Source organism: Aspergillus lentulus (genome assembly GCF_001445615.1).
Source record: "Aspergillus lentulus DNA, contig: Alt12, strain: IFM 54703, whole genome shotgun sequence".
Taxonomy (NCBI): domain Eukaryota; kingdom Fungi; phylum Ascomycota; class Eurotiomycetes; order Eurotiales; family Aspergillaceae; genus Aspergillus; species Aspergillus lentulus.
Window position 1 is genome coordinate 633012 of NW_028322115.1, and position 18220 is coordinate 651231.

The 18220-nt window shown below is 52.1% G+C and overlaps 6 protein-coding genes across 6 annotated transcripts; 4 read left to right on the top strand and 2 right to left on the bottom strand.

The window, feature by feature from the left end:
• Nucleotides 1-285: 285 nt before the first annotated feature.
• Nucleotides 286-3394, bottom strand: ALT_6176 (vacuolar protein sorting-associated protein 54; the record flags this gene model as incomplete). Its single annotated transcript, XM_033555563.2, has 2 exons — nucleotides 286-481; nucleotides 531-3394. 2 exons carry the CDS (start codon nucleotides 3392-3394, stop codon nucleotides 286-288), a joined length of 3060 nt encoding a protein of 1019 aa, XP_033411454.2.
• An 813-nt stretch (nucleotides 3395-4207) lies between these two features.
• ALT_6177 (MCM DNA helicase complex subunit MCM5) lies at nucleotides 4208-6536 on the top strand (the record flags this gene model as incomplete). Its single annotated transcript, XM_033555562.2, has 4 exons — nucleotides 4208-4344; nucleotides 4397-4523; nucleotides 4588-5987; nucleotides 6044-6536. 4 exons carry the CDS (start codon nucleotides 4208-4210, stop codon nucleotides 6534-6536), a joined length of 2157 nt encoding a protein of 718 aa, XP_033411453.1.
• A 584-nt stretch (nucleotides 6537-7120) lies between these two features.
• ALT_6178 (ribokinase) lies at nucleotides 7121-8290 on the top strand (the record flags this gene model as incomplete). Its single annotated transcript, XM_033555561.2, has 1 exon — nucleotides 7121-8290. The coding sequence occupies one exon, from the start codon at nucleotides 7121-7123 to the stop codon at nucleotides 8288-8290; it is 1170 nt and encodes a 389-aa protein (XP_033411452.2).
• Nucleotides 8291-10485: 2195 nt separating this feature from the next.
• On the top strand, nucleotides 10486-11650 carry ALT_6179 (uncharacterized protein; the record flags this gene model as incomplete). The annotated part of the gene is made up of 2 exons (XM_033555560.2): nucleotides 10486-10600; nucleotides 10665-11650. The coding sequence occupies 2 exons, from the start codon at nucleotides 10486-10488 to the stop codon at nucleotides 11648-11650; spliced, it is 1101 nt and encodes a 366-aa protein (XP_033411451.2).
• A 433-nt stretch (nucleotides 11651-12083) lies between these two features.
• ALT_6180 (transcription factor TFIIIC subunit TFC1) lies at nucleotides 12084-14146 on the bottom strand (the record flags this gene model as incomplete). Its single annotated transcript, XM_033555559.2, has 5 exons — nucleotides 12084-13302; nucleotides 13352-13460; nucleotides 13511-13588; nucleotides 13645-13954; nucleotides 14006-14146. 5 exons carry the CDS (start codon nucleotides 14144-14146, stop codon nucleotides 12084-12086), a joined length of 1857 nt encoding a protein of 618 aa, XP_033411450.2.
• A 1488-nt stretch (nucleotides 14147-15634) lies between these two features.
• Nucleotides 15635-18168, top strand: ALT_6181 (protein phosphatase 2A regulatory subunit RTS1; the record flags this gene model as incomplete). Its single annotated transcript, XM_089600032.1, has 6 exons — nucleotides 15635-16021; nucleotides 16126-16725; nucleotides 16797-17150; nucleotides 17211-17509; nucleotides 17580-17907; nucleotides 18025-18168. 6 exons carry the CDS (start codon nucleotides 15635-15637, stop codon nucleotides 18166-18168), a joined length of 2112 nt encoding a protein of 703 aa, XP_089455494.1.
• Nucleotides 18169-18220: the final 52 nt, after the last annotated feature.

Sequence of the window (18220 nt, forward strand, 5' to 3'; positions counted from 1 at the left end):
TGGGCCTGGTCTGATCTGATCTGGTCTGTATGGTATGCATTCATTGAAGCGAGGGCTTCGTTATGATTCAACTGTAAAGTATACAATTCATTGATGAAATAAAATCTATATGAAATCATGGATGAAGTATATGTGTTTCGTGGGTTGAGGACGTAGTAGCATCATATATACAAGTCCCAGCACTGTAGCACCTCCTTATTAATATTATGAACATGTCGGCGGTTAGCGGTGCCGTCGGACAGTAAAGTTACCATGTCATGCCATGCCATGCCATGCGTCCTAAGGTCAAGAAGAACTCCTCGAACTCTCTTCGCTGTTCTCCCGGGGCGATTCCTTCGGTGACTCGGTTGATGCGGCTGGCTTCTCGTCCGGCGAGGAAGTACTCTTGCCCTGGACCAACTCAAGCAGACGCTGTCCCAAGTCTCCGAAGCCGTCGATCTTGCTTAGCTTGCTCTGAAAATGTTCGGCATCCCGTTGCATCCTAGGAGTGGTTAGAACAGATGGACACGAAATTGACACAAGCGACGTACCTTTGTTTACCGGCTTCCGTGCGGACGGTGACCTCTTCAAAAGCTCGGGTCCATTGATCGCGGTAGCTTCTAAACACAGGGTCCATGATCATCATGACTGTCATCTCCGGCAGATGCTTGCTCAGAACACGGTGCAGTGTGCCCGTTTCTTTGGTCAAGGTCTCCATGTATGGGTTGACATTATTTCCCGCCGTCGCATCCCAGTCAATCTTCTTCATTGCGTTGACGTGCACAGAAGACCGGCCGCTCATTATGTCGACGAGTTTCTCGTGGATCCCAGACTGATGTTCCTGGTACAGCCGCTTGACCTTGTCGAATTCGCCCATCAGGGGGCTGGACGGAGCATGCCGTCGCACAAATTCCCTTATATAAGGTACCAACGCGATAATAAAGCTCAGAGCTTGTGAGGAGAGAGCGAGATGTTTTGTGGTAATATTTTTCAACCCCGCGCTTCTGGTGGCTCCAGCACCAAGAATGAGCTGCGAAGATCGAGAATTGAATAACTTCAATGACTCCAACAGACCAGGGGCGATATCCTGTATCATGCTTGGAATATTGGCCATAAGAAATTGGAACTCCTCAATGCTCTTCATCATCGCCACCGCGCATTCGGGAAGGATATACTTCTGCTCATCGATCACGGCACTGCGCACCTTGTCCTTGCCTGCGCCATTGGTAGCAGCAGAATCGCGTCTCGGATTCTCGTTCTGCTGTTGCTGCGGCGACCAGATCCTAGAGGCAGCTAACCAGGTTTCAACATCCTTGGTGCTTGCATCGAGAATTTTGCTGAGAATAGCAGTTTCAGTCTCTCCAAAATCGCGCGCGTCCCATCGGTCAGAGTCCATCACGTCGACGAGACGGTGCCGTTGGTTCTCCCCAAATCTGTTAATGTAGTCGCGGATCTGGTTGCTGACAACAGTCTTCAGGGCTGTGCCGCTTCTCCCAGAGATAGCCTCGCATTCGTCGGCGAAAAGTCGATTCAGTGTGAAGTAGCGGAGAAACTCCTCCTTGGGCAATTGAGATGTCTGTTCCGACCGGACCTTCAATACCTTTGTAACTTGTGACTGAGCAATATCAACAGCCTGTCCAAGAAGGCTGGACATGTCCAGAACCTGCAAGATTTCGTCCTGCGCTTGAATCGTCGCTGGCAGCCGAGAACCCATAGGGTTGGTCATACTTTGTGGGTCAGGACTTCGAGGGGGTGAACTGAGGCCAGCAGCCGCAGGATTTTCAAGCCCACTGGCGATGTCGAGAAGTACTTTGACTTGAACACTAAGTCTCCGCAGTGACTCGCTGATACCGGTATAGACTCGTATAAGCATGTTGTAGGCATCCTCCGAGTCTAGAGCGCGCAGGTTGCGAGCCAGTATGGATGATTTCTCTTGTTGACTACGTTGTTGGGACCTGTGCGTAGAGACTGACACCACCGACTCGTTGTCATCATCGCTGGAGCTAGGCATATGTTTGCGGATTAGGCCCTTCATCTCCCGGAGAACTGCTGTCTTGAACGACGTCGCTGCTGGTGTCGTGTATTGCGCACGGGCAAGTCCAATTAGATTCGTAAGGAGCCGTGATCTCACGTCTTCGTCAAACTTCATATAAGCTGGGGATGACGAGGCACCCGAGCGCAGCGCTCCGCGTTGTCGTTGGAGCGAGGAGCCCCAGCGTTGAAGTGTCACATCCGAGGGCACATTCTCGACGTGTTTGCGCAAGTCCCCAAGTAGGTCATTCAAGAAACGGTTCTCGTATCCTATGCCTATCCGGTATCTCAGTTGCGCAAGGTCATCCGAAGCGCCTTCAAGGGCCTTGAGTCTCCGCAAGTCGATCGGCTTCCTGGATCGATCTCGAGACGCACCATCCTCGCCGCTATTGGTAGTTTGCTCCCCAGCCATCAATCGCTCCACTTCTTCAAGACTGTCTGCAGCTTCCTCGATTTGCCCGTTCTCCACTAATTCCTCGCATCGGGCAACTGACTGAACCACATCTCGCAGCTGGGATACCGCGTCCGCAAGCATTCGCACATTCTCCCTGCGGCGTCGCAGATTGATGATTTTCAAACCACCCAACGCCATCTCACGGTCAATCTTCTGAAGATCTTTCCGTAGGATTTGTATCCTTTTGACCGAATCGGCAGCCTCTGAATGTAACTCACGCAGGGAGCCCAGCGCGGTAAAGAACGATTTAGACGCACTCGAGATGGAAGAGATGAGGTGGACCTCGACAGTATCCATGTACCACGAGAGTTTTTCTTGGAGGATTGCATTTGTGGCAAGCGCCTTTCTCCCGGTGTTTGCTGTCTCAGCGGCCGATTCAATGGTCCCTTGGCCGTCCTTTCCAGGTAGCTTTGGCGGTCTCACAACTTCCGACTTCTCAGATACGACGTCGAACGTCCGAGGGTTTTCGAGGCGAAAGTCATCCTCGAAATAGACCGGCGGAATTACAGACAGCGGAGTGATGCCCTGGCCGCGGCCGCGACCAGATGACCGCCTTCTGCCCCGTGGATCGAAAGGCGATGTTGCTCGGGAACTCGTCGACAGCACGGATGCTCGTCGCTCCGTAGATAGGGGCATCAGAGAGCCATGCTCGTCTGGCCTCGAAGCAGTCTTGCCATCCCGAGCTAGTTGAGCATCCTGGTCGGCCGTAGACTCTTTTGCCTGCTGAAACACCTCGTACAGTGACCCAACCTGCGACAGGTACGGCTGAAAGGCTTTGGAGTCAACATGGGGAATATTTGTCAATGTGACCGGAGGGATATCTCGTGTGCTGGGCGGCTTGTACCCGGTAGATGCTACGGCGGTATGTGGAACAAGACCTGTGCGGACGATAGGGGGCTGAAGAAGGGTGGAAATTGCTGCACGGCGCATTGATTAGTGATGAGAACAAGCATGAGAGACCAGAGACTCCGCACCATTTTGTCCTGACTCCGCGATTGAACCATGGTGTTGGGATGGATCAAGCACCCCTCCAATGCTAGCAATGCTAGCTATAGAGCTGGCAGTTGATCCTCTTCGCAAAGGGTACTTTTGAGGCGGAGCACGGGGAGATTCGATCTGACTGAGCGAAAATTGAGAAATCGAAGGCGTGGATATACCCGAGGCCAAGCTGTCGATCGATTTGCGTGGGCTCATAGAGGACATTGCGTACAGGCCTAATGACCGACTCCGGCGGCCAGAAGTTGGAGAGTAACACTATCTTAACATGACACGGGGACAGCTGTTCGAATCGTTCTAGAAGTGACAGAGCAGCCGTCTTTCCACCAACGATGTTTCAACTGCGCAGTCGGCCTGTCAATAGCGGGGGAAGAGACCAAACTTCAAGAAAAGACACAAGGAAAACAGGCCGCAACGTCACCCAGATTCCACCGAGCAATGATACGGGGCTTCATTCTTTGGGATCATGACAGCGCATCCTGATCGGGTAAGGCGCCAGGCCCCGAGGCCGCGGCACCTAGGCCTGTTTTGGGTATCGGGTGAACATATTCCCGGCATCGCCGCGGTGCTCAGGCCAAAGCCTGTGTCTGCCTGAGGCCAAAATCAATTAACGCGTGGTCGAACGCGACGCGTTGCATTCGTGTTTTAACTGTGCAAAAGTTGTCCGCATCTTCTCCTTGATAGAGAGGTGCTCCGTCATCCACTCAATCTTCCCCTTTCCCATCAGCCTCTATCGCTGTCTTCAATATGGACAGACGTACTCCCTATACTCTGAGCGTTCTTGCTCCCAGCACAGATGGCGCAGAAGAGTCCCGCACACAAATCCAAGCAAGGTTGCGCGAGTTTGTACTGGAGTTCCAACTTGACAACGCATTTATTTACCGGTATTTTGCCCGATGAACAATAAAACCTTGTACAGACTAACCGAATTTACAGTGATCAACTGCGGCAGAATGTTCTCGTGAAGCAATACTACTGTGACATTGATATTGCCCATTTAATATCGTACAACGAGGAGCTCGCTCACAAGCTCACAACTGAGCCTGCCGATATCATCCCCCTTGTGAGTATTGCCTTCGGACTGTCTAGAACGGCTGGCTCTAACCATTTTATCCCTTCCTTTCTAGTTCGAGGCAGCTCTCCAACAATGCACTCAGCGAATTGTCTATCCATCTCAGAGAGACATTGTCCTTCCATCCCACCAGCTCTTGCTTCACTCATCTGCATCACACATCTCCATTCGGGACCTGAACGCTACAAACATCTCTCACCTTGTTCGCATTCCAGGAATTGTGATTGGCGCGTCTACAATATCATCCAAGGCCACGGTTGTCCACATTCGGTGCAAGGGCTGCGACCACAGCGAAAACATCCGAGTGGAAGGCGGTTTCTCTGGTCTAACGCTTCCCAGACGGTGTGGCCGTGAAAAGCTACCCGGTGAAGAGCCTGGCGAGCAGTGCCCCCTCGATCCTTATGTGATTGCCCACGAGAAATGCCAATTTGTTGATCAGCAAGTTCTCAAACTGCAGGAAGCGCCCGACCAGGTGCCGGTGGGTGAGCTGCCCAGACACGTCCTCATCTCGGCCGATCGATACCTGGCCAACCGAGTTGTACCTGGATCTCGATGCACAGTGATGGGTATTTTCTCTATTTACTCCAAGGGGGGCAAGAAAGACGGAGCTGTGGCTATTCGCAACCCATATCTGCGGGCAGTTGGCATCAGCACCGATCTGGACCACACAGCAAAGGGCAATGCCATGTTCACCGAAGAAGAAGAGCAGGAGTTTCTGGAGCTTAGTCGCCGAGAGGATCTGTATGAAGCTCTCGCCAGGAGCATTGCCCCCTCTATTTGGGGTAACCTGGACATCAAAAAGGCCATCGTGTGCCTGCTCATGGGTGGTTCGAAGAAGATTCTACCCGACGGGATGAAGCTTCGTGGAGACATCAACGTGTTGCTCCTTGGTGACCCCGGTACTGCCAAGTCGCAATTGCTGAAGTTTACTGAAAAAGTATCCCCCATCGCTATCTACACATCCGGTAAAGGTTCGTCAGCGGCTGGTTTGACCGCATCAGTACAGAGAGACCAGCAGACGCGCGAATTCTATCTAGAAGGTGGTGCTATGGTCCTGGCTGATGGAGGTGTTGTCTGTATCGATGAGTTCGACAAGATGCGCGACGAAGACCGGGTCGCCATCCACGAAGCTATGGAGCAGCAAACAATTTCCATTGCCAAAGCCGGTATCACGACCATTCTGAATTCGCGAACATCGGTGTTGGCGGCTGCCAACCCTATATTTGGCCGATACGATGACTTGAAAACACCTGGAGAGAACATTGACTTTCAAACGACCATTCTGTCACGTTTCGATATGATCTTCATCGTTCGCGATGACCACGACCGCAATCGTGACGAGAACATTGCCCGGCACGTCATGGGAGTCCATATGGGTGGCAGAGGTATCGAGGAACAAGTCGAGGCCGAGATTCCGTTGGAGAAGATGAAGCGCTACATCAGCTACTGTCGAAGGTATGTCTTTTACCGCATATTTTCAAACTAGAAATCAAGCTAAGAAGTGAACCTAGCCGGTGTGCCCCGCGTCTTTCACCCGAAGCTGCGGAGAAGCTTTCCTCGCACTTTGTGTCCATCCGGAAGCAGGTCCATCGGGCAGAGATGGATGCTAACACCCGTTCCTCCATTCCCATCACCGTGCGTCAATTGGAAGCCATTGTTCGTATCACCGAGTCATTGGCCAAGTTAAGCCTGTCGCCAATCGCCACCGAGGCGCATGTCGACGAAGCCATCCGCCTCTTCTTGGCTTCCACAATGGATGCAGTCACACAAGGTGAAGGCCAGGGCAGCAAAGAGCTGATGGAGGAGGTCAGCAAGATCGAGGATGAGCTGAAGCGTCGTCTCCCCATTGGCTGGAGTACGAGTTTGGCCACTCTGAGACGGGAATTCGTCGATGGCAGAGGCTACACTGAGCAAGCTCTCAACAGAGCATTAGTGGTTCTCCAGAGACGCGATACGATCCAAATCCGCTCTGGTGGATCACAGGTCTATCGTCATGGTGTTTAGTTCGTTGGACATGTTGCGAAGACGCGGCAATCCAATTGCGTATATTCTCTGATTCTGATCAAGGGTTATGTATTAAATGAGGGGGAAGGAGTACATTTTGACCTTGCGATACTTGGGCATGAGGGGTTTGAAACGGTGTATGGCGCATGAGCTTCTTTCGGTATGGATTTGCATGACTAGTTAGATCAATATATCCCGCCATGAGTGAATGAGCTCGGTACTTTGCAGCCTGAGACACAATTGCCCAGCTACTGTATTTCTCTATTGAGCGACTGCGGGTTGCTGTTGAGAGGAACCCAAGTGGGGAGCTTCGCAAAAGGTCCCCACCGCAGCAACCCGTCGATGACGGAGTCGATATCTCCATGATTCTACGGAGAACCTTCTTCAAGACTGCAACCCTTCCAGCAAACACAATCTATATTGATATAATACCTATAATGTAAGTGTCCTCTCCTAGTCAATCGCTACGTCTTGAATTGACCGTCTCGAAGACCCACCGATCTACACAATACTCACCCCGCATCCCCGCCCTGACAATAGTTACAACATAGAGTCCCTTCCTACAATCGATAACAACTACAACCATGGCACCTACAATCCGAGTCATCGGCTCCCTCAACGCCGACATGGTCTCCGTAACCCCTCGCTTCCCAGAACCAGGCGAGACAATCACCTCATCCTCATATTTCACCAGCGCCGGCGGGAAAGGCGCCAACCAGGCCGTCGCATGCGGGCGACTGTCGCGGCGGAACCCGTCCTCGACCTCGACCTCCACCAAGCCCGAGAACCAGAGCGATACCGAGAGGGAGATCAAAGTCGAGATGGTCGGCGCCGTGGGCGCCCTGGACGGACACTTCCAGGCGCTGCTGAAACCCACGCTTGAGAGGTCCGGCGTTGACACGTCGCGCGTGAGGGTAGTGGAGGATGCGTATACAGGGGTCGCGGTGATCATCGTGGACTCGTCTGCAGGCGGGGAGAACCGGATTCTGTTCTCGCCAGGGGCGAATTACACGGGGATGCGCGCGACGGGGGACGTGCTGGGGATGGGGCTTGCGGCGCCGGTGCCGGATGTGATTGTCATGCAGGGCGAGATCCCCATTGACACGGTGGTGGGCATTCTACGGGATATTAGGGCGTGGAAGGCGAATAATCGAGCGCAGGGGAAGAAGGGGATCGAGGCTGGTCCGGACGTCATGTATAACCCTGCGCCGGCGCCGCCTGGTGGACTGCCCGAGGAAGTGTACACTGCCGTCGACCATATTATTATGAACGAGACGGAGGCGGGGCTGATGAGTCCGTCTGAGGAGCACTTGCTCAAGGTTGTCCCCGGTGTAGAGAAGGAGAGCAAGAACGAGAAGGTGGCGCGGTACTTCCACCAGCTGGGCGTGACGTATGTGCTTATCACGCTGGGGTCCAAGGGCGTTTGGTATAGTGCGACGGATGCGGGGACGTCTGGCCCTGCGGATGGAGTCAATCGGTTTACGAAACAGATTCCGGCCGCGAAGGTCAGCAAGGTGCTGGATACCACGGCGGCCGGGGATACTTTTCTTGGTGCATATGCCGTGGAAGTGGCGCGCTGGCGCGAGTCACGACGAGCGAGTGGCAAAGCCGGACAAGACGTGGCTGCAGAGGAGAAGCCATATCGGTATCAAGAGGTCATGGACAAGGCGATGAGTTTGGCGACCCGCGCCGCAGCACGATGCGTAGAGCGACAGGGAGCGATGGACAGCATTCCTTGGGCGAACGAGATATGACGATGCTTGGTATGCGGTGAACTGCAGTTCCATCGAGAGCGTGTATACATACCATACCATTGCACGAGAACACTGAAAAATGGGGCAAATGACTATAAAGTATAAGACCGGGTGACAGACCACAGGTCATCGGGAACGACGATCAGTGGCGGGCATTAAGAAAACTACTCCTAGGAACTCTAGTAGGAATGAGATGGGCTGTGGAACGAACAGCTGAGCATTCAGAGCCTTCATTCTTCAGTGCAGCAGCACTAGGTGCTCGTCTCTTAGGCCTACACACTACGTTCAAGAGTAGATCAATTGAACGGCGGCAAATCGCCAGCGCGTAAGAATCTACCCTTTCCAGCTCGACTACCTCTCGAGAGTCAGAATACACGCAATAGACAGACCGTCCTAGCGTCTCCATGACGCTTTTCAACTAAATCACGATAGTCTCGATGCAGCCGCTGGGGATGAGTTGTCCGTCGTCCGTTTCATATTGTCTCTCGTCCCGCAGGGAACCACTGGCTGAGAACAACCGAGGATTCGACTTAAATTTTAGGTCTATTAGTTTGACCGTGTCATTGACAAATCAGCATGGATTCTCAACCGAGTCAGATGCGGCTTCTGCTGAGCGATGGATACAGTCTGCCTATATTCTGACCTGATGCATGCAAGGACGCCCGGTTTCTGAGATAAGCAGTTAGAAGACTAAGAGTCGGTGGACGCCGAATCATGGCTGTGGAAGTAGGCATTGCTCAAGGAAGGGGCTGAAACAGAGGATGACAGTGCGCGAGAGTAGGACGCGACGTGCTGGACGCATTGGGATCTGACTTTCCTGATTCTTGGAAGTTGAAGCTGAGGAGGTTTAATTCTTGGTATCTAGTCCGTGGGACGCGTCGAAGGGATGGAGTCGTGGTCATCAAGTACTTCCTAGGAGTACTATACTGAATAAGTAGTAGTAGTTTATCTATGTTTCTACCTATATTGTCATTGAGGACTATCTTTGTTAGAACTAATGAACCCATACTGATGATCTACAATTATGTTGACAGTCATCTACGAAGTAGTGTCGTTATCACGGCTACCATGAAGATAAGGGTGATAGGAGATCTATTCTGTAGGATGATCCAAGACAATCAAGGGTTGAATCATGAATGAATGAAGAAAAGTAAGAGACACGAGTTGACGCGACTTGCTGCACGTCGACAGCCTTCATCTATTGAGCAGATGGTGGGAGGAAGTGAGGGGAAGCTACTATGAAAAGAAGGATAATTGGATTGTCTGGAGTCGTGGGATCCTCGAGAGTCCAATGAGATGCTGATTCAATAATTGATAATACAAGGTGCGCGCCTTGCATAGCTTGTAATCTAGTCTAGTCGTAGGACCAGGCAGCCTACACCTTAAAACTACTTGAAGGATATCCAACACGAACATGACGCGCTCCATCACGATCACGGTCCAAGTGTGGAGTGGAGGAGGTCCATCAGACACGCTTCAAATACTTCGCTGCATCCCTCGTCCCTCCTCCAGGCATGAAGATGATATCAATCTCTGATTATCATACTACTACTTCATTCATTCTTCGCCGTTGAAGCATCCCTTTGCTGCATCGTTGTACCTGTCAATCAGAACAATTCCTGCCCTCCAATATCGCCAGGAATTTGCCCTGTCTGCTGCCCTTGCCTCCTCTTCTTTTCTGTTGCATCCTCCATACTTCCTCACCGACCATATATCTTCTGTGCATTGCCTCGTCTGCCTCGTTCTTGATCGCTAATTTCTTTAATCCTCCTAATCCTCACATCCTCACTACCACGGTCTTCTCCCATCCCTCCCGTCCTGTACATCCGCAGCAGTATCAGATCGTACCATATCATACATCCAACAAGACCGTGCTGTATTATCTCCGTCGCAGCCACACTTAATCCTGCTCCAATCATCATTTACTTCCTCTCTGATCGATAGATCTATCCATCTATCATCTATCTATCTACCAGTACCATCAGCCGGGATCATCAGCTTAGACCGCCAATCCCTTGCGGACCCCCACTTCCGCGAAATCAAAACAAATCCAGGCAGCCACAGCTCCGTCTTACTCCCTCGGTCGCATTCGACTGTTATAATAGATAGGACCTGGTTAATATCGAAAAGAAATCATTCTTGCTTTGACAGCAAGATCTTCAACGGGTGCGATTCGTTTCAGCATCCGTCTAAGTATGGCCGCCCTTACTATGACTCCTACCACAATGCGGCAGCCTTTTGCCAGCCTCGACGCACCGCGTATGCGCTCCTTGCTTAAGACAAAAATGAACATCAAGAACCAGCAAAATGGTATAGCTTTCCTCGGCCCTTGACCATACATGCAACGTCCTTCTAACACTCTGCTTCACGTTAGGTCCGTCCCCTGCCAAAAGGAAGCCTTTGGCCGAGGTTGATGCGGAGAATATTGACCCGGCCACCCTAAACATGTCAACAAAGCGAAAGCGCGGCTGCGACGAAGAAGACCATGATCCCAGCAAATACTCTCCCAAGCCATTGAAGACCTCTCGTGTGGCTCTGACCGTCGTGAAGTCGAACATTACTTCTCCCATGCCTTCCTCAACCTTCAAGGCGCCTCTCTCGAAACCAAAATCTACTCCAGCTCTCAAGCCTGTCGGCCGTTCGCCTCAGGGCAAATCCTGCAAAGCATTTGCTCGTCGCTCTACCATCAGCAAGAGTCGGCCAGAGCTTATAGGCAGAAAGAGTATATCCCGGCCTTTCTCCATCGCGACAGTATTGGGCAATGTGCAGCCCAAGACCCAGGCCGCCCCTAAGACTCCAGCGTCCTGGTCTTTCGAGATTTACGTGGACTCGGAGCAGGAAGAAATGACCAATCTGATGCAGCACTCCACCTGCGTGCTGGATATCAGTGATGACGAGGGCAAGGCGGAATTGTCAAGTCGCGGCAAGGAGAACATTCCCCCGTCTGAGTTGGGAATTGACCTGTCTCGGACCCGTGAGCGAGAGACTTCCGTCTCAAGAAAGACTGAGATGACGGACGAGTCTCGCTCTCCGCTCGGTGAGCTCAATGCTGCGGACTATTATGGCGAAGACTGCCATGCCTTCTCATATGCCGTGGTTTACGACGAGGATGAAACCGCCTCGGAAACAAAGACCACCCTACCTCCCCTTCCACGCAACCCTACGCATCCCACTCGGACAAAGTTGTCAAGTGTATCGTCCATATCCTCGATCCTTGCAGCTACGCAGCCCGCCAAGACTACAGAGTCTACAAAATCTGAGGCACAAATTGAGATCTGGGAAAGCCAGAGCACTGCAGATGAATCAGAAAAGGCGACAGAGAGCTACCCCAGCGACGAGCTCTCTTCATCAACGGCCTGATTAATTAATGTTTGAAATAATCATTTGTTCTGTTAATAATAGTCTGGATGGCACCGGCGTTTGAACTAGCGGGTTGGACACATTTGCATGGCGTTAGAAAATGGTTCCTGTTTCTGGAATTGTTCGAATTTGGATACCCTCTCTTGCCCTCTCCTGATCTTTTCATTTCTTTTCTTTCCATAATCAGCAATTGGGTCCGTCATGACGACCTTAGTTCCTTAATCATCCTTGTAGTCACTCCTGCCTAGCTTCCTTGTTGCAGTTCTGCTTAGTGTTTTGGCTCTCGTCATCTTCACCATAGCCGCCCAGTTCCTAAGCCTATTATTATATGCTAAAGACAGCGGTCTCGATCCCGATTTTGGGTAATACCCGCTTCTTACGGAGTCACAATGCAGAATATATCAAATTAGGGCAAAACACCTTGAGAAGTGGATCATGGCCTTGCCGGTTCGTCCACATCCATATCCTCTGCAGCATCTGACTCTTCCTGGTCGAGATCATTCGCCTCATCCTCGTCCGCCGCCGTAGCAGCAGCCTCTACCGCTTCCGCGGCAGCCGCCACCTGAGCCTCCAGCCTCTCCGCCTCCTCCAGCGCTTCCTCCTCGCCCTCGCCCTCGCTCTCCTCTTCCTCGCCTACATCCTCGCTCCACTGCACGCGTTTTTCGCGCGCAGCATCAGAAGCAACCCCTCCCGCCGAAGGAGCAGCATTTGTACGGGCACTCGCACCCGCCGCATCAAGTTGACCCTTCCAGGACGCCTTAATCGACGCCCGGATATCAGTCGCCAGCTGCATCTCCCGCGAGGAAATCCCCTCGGGATCGAGCGTGAAGTCCGCAAGGGAGCTATCCGGCGCAACATGGTCCGGGAAGCGGAGGACGCGGGCGAACTCGCGCTCGTCGGCGGCGCGGCCGTCGAGCATGCTCTGCACTTTGGCGCGCATGATCGTCCTGGCTTTTCCGATGGTGCCGCTGCCGAACCAGCCATCGACAGCGATTTCGCAGGTTTCTCGTAGGAAGCCTTGTGGTTGCGGATCGGGGAAGAGGATGGAGCGCAGGAGGGGGTCGGTGATGTCGCAGAACATCCACATCCGGCCGTCTGGTGGGAGGGGCGGAGTGCCGGTGAAGAGGTGTGTGTCTGTTGGTAAGGGGGTGAAGGCGTCGGTGCCCGTGGGGACCTCGTTGGGCCGTGGGATGGTGTGTCGTCTGCCGCTGCCGGCATCGCGGGCGAGCTCCGAGGTGCCGGAGAGGATGCGGAACATGACGGTTTGGTAGATGCGGTAGGTGGGGGAGGTGCGCGGGTCGTGGCCGAATTTGATGATGGCGTCGCGCCAGGGTCCGGAGCGAAAGATATAGCCTACGTACGGGACGGCGTGGCGGAGGGCGTAGCGCTGTTCGGGGGTTTTGAGGTGGTTGCGGAGGCCGCGGCGGGTCCAGGCTGGGCGCTCTTTGAAGAGATCTTCGACGAGGGCGATGGTTTCTCGTAGGGTTGGCTCGAGGGTGTCGATGGGGGCGAGGTTTTCGCGCGGCTTGATGGGCACGGGTGCATCGAAGGGAAGTAGATAGGTGTGCACTTTGGCGGCTTGGGAGGTGTTGACGGTGGTGAGGTTGCCGGAGGTGTCGACTGATTGTCGGACGGTTGGATTTTGGCGGTAACTTGGCTCGGTTAGTGTTGATGAATGGACATGTGGTGCAAGAGGCATACATGTAGGTAAATGGGACATCCCCATGACTGAGAGAGGGCGGCGGTATGATATCAACATTGGATGTGGCACCCTTGCTCATGTCAATATCAAACTGTTTCATCTTATCATCTGGTTCAATCTTAGTCATGACACTCTTTATCCAGGAATGCAATGCTTACAGTCAAAAGAGAGTATCTGCTCCCGGAATCGATTGGTGAATGCGCTCCCGGTGGTCGAGTAGACAAAGTCGGGCATTCCTAGAGGACGTATCAATCATCTGTCTCTCATGAAGACGGGCAATGGCAATACAGACCCCGAAACACGTGCGTCCGGTTAACCATCCCAACCGGCTCAACCCTATACTTGCCCACATTGTCACTCAGACTTCGGAGTAGCTGCTTCGCACTCCTCCGCTGAGGCTGTTCATGGACAGTCGTGACAGGAACGCCAGAGAACGGTTCATCCGAGCCCTTCTTACGTTTCCGGCCGGTCCTCTTGGGAACTGTCACTTTGAGAAGGATATTGTTTGAAGCCGAGCTCGTCGACTGCAGTGGTCGAGACATGGCATCCTCTGGCCGCAGAAAGAGTTTGGCTCGGGTATCAGCCTTTGGGGGGTTCAGAATCTGATTTTGTTAGCATTATTCCTTAATGCACTATGGTAGATGCAATGTTACCTTTGAGATGCCTGCATTGCCTTGTAGAGTGTCAATTGCCTTGTCGACGTCCTTGATGATGGCTGGGTGCTCCACGCTGACGATGTGACGAGCAGGGATTGAGTAGTAGGGTGCTGTTCTTGTCCCTTGTTGGTCCATCATATTGTCTGGACTGGTTGAGAATTCTTGATCCTCCATCACGCCTTGTATCGTCACCAAATGTTGGCGTCAAGGATAAATCATGAAGCCGTGATCAAGGAGAGGCGAGATATGTATATTTCCACTGGATAACGGATGGGACCTGGTGATGTATTGGAATCGGCAATCCGCCAACTCCACATGGTAGAACTAGTCTTTCAAATTGTGAGACTAGACATATGGAAGGCTACTTTGACAGTTGATACACGATGTCTATAGTGACGCTGAATCTAATCTTGAGGTATCGCCCTGGGACCTTGTCTCTACTGGTGATTAAGAATTGCCGGGTCACATGACTTATCTCGAGGCCAGACGTTACTGAGAGATTCTGTCCCTCGAGTGTGATTTAATCTAACCGGTCTCTGATTTAGACTGCGATCTATTCAGTGTGAGCAGTGAGGTCTAGATAGTATGTAGATACTCCGTAGATAGACAACTGCTTGGATACCTGCAGCGTCTGTCCTTGTGTCGTGTGAACTTCTGCAGATTTACCAGCCCAAGCGCTCCTCAGCCACCGGTGACAGGACAGTCTGTTTCATCCCCGTTGTAAGGACCACCACAACAACAATCGCTAGCATTCTACTGTGTATCTACTTCAGCGTGCAGCAATCTTCTGCAATTGCCGTTCCTGAGATTTTATATTACGGTTTCTTCTTGATATTAATAACCTTTTATTATCTCATTCCTTGTTGCAAGCCGCATTGTTCATCTTAATTTCTGGGGCTCTTGTACCCACCCCGCTCTTCCCAGCCAGCCAGCCGCTAAGCGACAAGGAGACAGACGATCGGCCCAAGCAGACCAAACCAAACCGACCTAATAGCTGCTCCTGACTATCTATCTATCGAAAACCGACTGGGTTCGCGTCCGAAAGAAAACTGAGAGATCTATCTGATCAGACTTGAGTCTCCTCCACTCGGCTTCGATATCCGCATTGTCAGATTCTGGAATACTCTACTGAGGTAAGTTGTGCAGCAATGGATTCTTGTGACTGGATTCAACGTTTCTGTTTGCCCCTGGTGCTACAATTGTCCGCTTGTTCCTTAACCTACCGCTTCCCCCCATTTTGACCCTCAACTCTGGGGTTATTCGTTCAACCCACCACTTCCTATTTTTTGGTTTTCGGGTCCGAAATCTTCGATCTTCCGACTTGAATGATTTGAAATCCTGCAATTTTTCGATTGATAATTCACCGTCGCTTTCTACCTGTTGTGGTTGGAACATGCTCATGTGGTCATCCCAGGCCGAACATAAACAAATCACGCTGTGGCTCCTCCTTGAACTGCGCTCGCGCTGCCCGACTTAACGCCTCCTGCTAGTGTGCGGCAGCTTGCTGCACTGGCATCGAGAACCTCGACCGAGTACATGTGGCTGGTTACATAGTCTTGACAATGAAGGGTTTCAGACAGAGAGTGGTGAGTCTGCTCAACGATCGCCGCCCCCCTCCCCGCCTTGATGCCTGGCGACCACCACGGACTGCGATACCACAAGTTCCTGGCTAAAATAATTATTCAGCATGAGCAGTTGTCGAGGGCAAAAGAAGCCAATAAGTCCTCGAAGAAGAAAGACTCCCAGAATCAGGCCGCCCTTGCCGCTCACCAGGCCCAGCAATCCGCGTCTCCGAACCACGGCACGCCGACTTCATCTACGACCTCTGTAAATGATATAAGGGGAAAGTCACCGGATAATGCCACGCAAGCGGGAGTGTACCCCGCTGGCCAGCATTATATTCCGCATGGTGCAGGTGTCGCTGGACAGCCTGTGAACAATGGAGCGGGGACTCCGACCAAGCAAGGGCAGCCGATTGCGCCTAGCGTTATCATCAGCCCAAGCGCACCGCCGGTGAGTTTCCTAGCAACGCTCCAACGTCCGTCGGAGACATTGGGGTCGCGCCGTGACTGTATCGATGGAACAACCGATGAGTGCTGACTTTCCCATCTCCATAGCATGTCCCTCCCCCTGGTGCCGCAGAGACGATGCCTGGCGACTTGGCCCCTCCGAGAAAATCTCATGTCTTTGATCGCCTCCAGACTACACCCAAGGATCTGTCGGAGGGGATTCGGACTCCAAAGCGCCAGCATTCGTCGCGATTCGATATCTCCGATCAGCGCCAACGGGAGTTGGAGAAACTTCCCGGATTCCACGAAGTGCCACCGAATCGGCGCCAAGAGCTTTTCATGCAGAAGATTGACCAGTGCAACATCATTTTCGACTTCAACGATCCTACAGCCGACATGAAGTCCAAGGAGATCAAGAGACTGGCGCTCCACGAGCTCCTGGACTACGTGGCGAATAACCGTTCAGTGATCACCGAACCCATGTACCCTCGAGTGGTCGAGATGTTCGCCAAAAATCTCTTTCGACCCATCCCTCCCCCAGTTACCCCCCAAGGCGAGGCTTTTGATCCCGAAGAGGATGAGCCGGTCCTGGAAGTGGCCTGGCCGCATATCCAGGTTGTATATGAGTTCTTCTTGCGATTTATCGAGAGTCAAGATTTCAACACCAACATCGCCAAGGCATATATCGATCATCATTTTGTCCTCCAGGTACAATTGAATCCTCGAAGCCCTTTCTTTCCCCCCTGAGAACCACGTACAGCGATACTAATCGTCATTAGTTATTGGAGTTATTCGATTCGGAAGACCCTCGGGAACGGGATTTCCTCAAGACCACTTTGCATCGGATTTACGGAAAGTTCCTGAATCTGCGGTCTTATATCCGTCGATCCATCAACAACGTTTTCTTCCAATTCACGTACGAGACAGAGCGCTTCAACGGTATAGCCGAGTTGTTAGAAATTCTGGGGTCAATTATCAACGGATTTGCCTTGCCTCTGAAGGAGGAGCATAAGCTCTTCCTGACCCGGGTGCTGCTCCCCTTACACAAAGTCAAGAGTCTCAGCATGTATCACCCACAACTCGCTTATTGCATCGTCCAATTTCTTGAAAAGGATTCTACCTTGACTGAAGAGGTGAGGCTTTTTTTCGTTGTGGTATCCCTTCCACAGCTCTCCTGATAACTGTGATTTTAGGTCGTTCTGGGCTTGCTACGCTACTGGCCGAAGACGAACAGCACGAAGGAGGTCATGTATCTCAACGAAGTGGAAGATATCTTCGAAGTCATGGATCCGGCGGAATTTGCCAAGGTTCAAGTACCTCTTTTTCAACAACTGGCCAAGTCAGTTGCAAGTCCTCATTTCCAGGTCGCGGAACGGGCGCTCTACTTCTGGAACAATGAGTATTTCTGCAACTTGGTCAGTGACAATGTGGAGACGATCCTACCCATTATGTTCGCGCCGCTTTACGAAAACTCCAAGGGCCATTGGAATAGGTAAGTTGCTCATCAGAGTCTTGGATGTACTTCTTATGTCAGAATCGCTAACATACTTACCCTCTCATAGAACAATTCACAGCATGGTGTACAACGCCATGAAGATGTTCATGGAAATCAACCCTCAACTATTTGACGAATGTTCCCATGAATATAATGAGCGGCAGAACAGCGCCGAGCAGCGTGAGAAAGCTCGACAAGAGCGATGGGAGAAGGTCTTGGAGCGAGCCAAGCAAAGGAAGAACGGACTCTTACCGCCACCAGCTCCACCTGCAGAAGTGCCAGCGCAAGTTGATGAGGTTGATGCCCTTGCTCAGGATAATCAGAAGCGTCTCAACGCCCTGAAACTGGAAGATTCTGCGGCAAACAAGGAGCGGAAAGAGGGTGCAACCACTACGGTAAGTAGCATCCTACCCTGACTGCTCTTGTGTCCGCGTTTGCCTCGTGTGATTGTCACTCTTAATCGAGGACCATCTACTCTGATTTCTGTGTGGCATTCTGTATATGTTGCTAAGATTCTGCGTATTTCGGCGTCTAGCAAGCGTGATTCTAACGTTGAAACGTCCGTTTGCTCCAGAGACGGCGCCGAGGTTCTCTCGACGGTTCTTATACGCGAAGGCGACGAAGTGGTAGCGGCAGCGAGATTCGACCGCGTGTAGATCGACGACGGTCGGCTGGTTCGAACGCCGTATCGTTTTTGTCGCGGAGCAA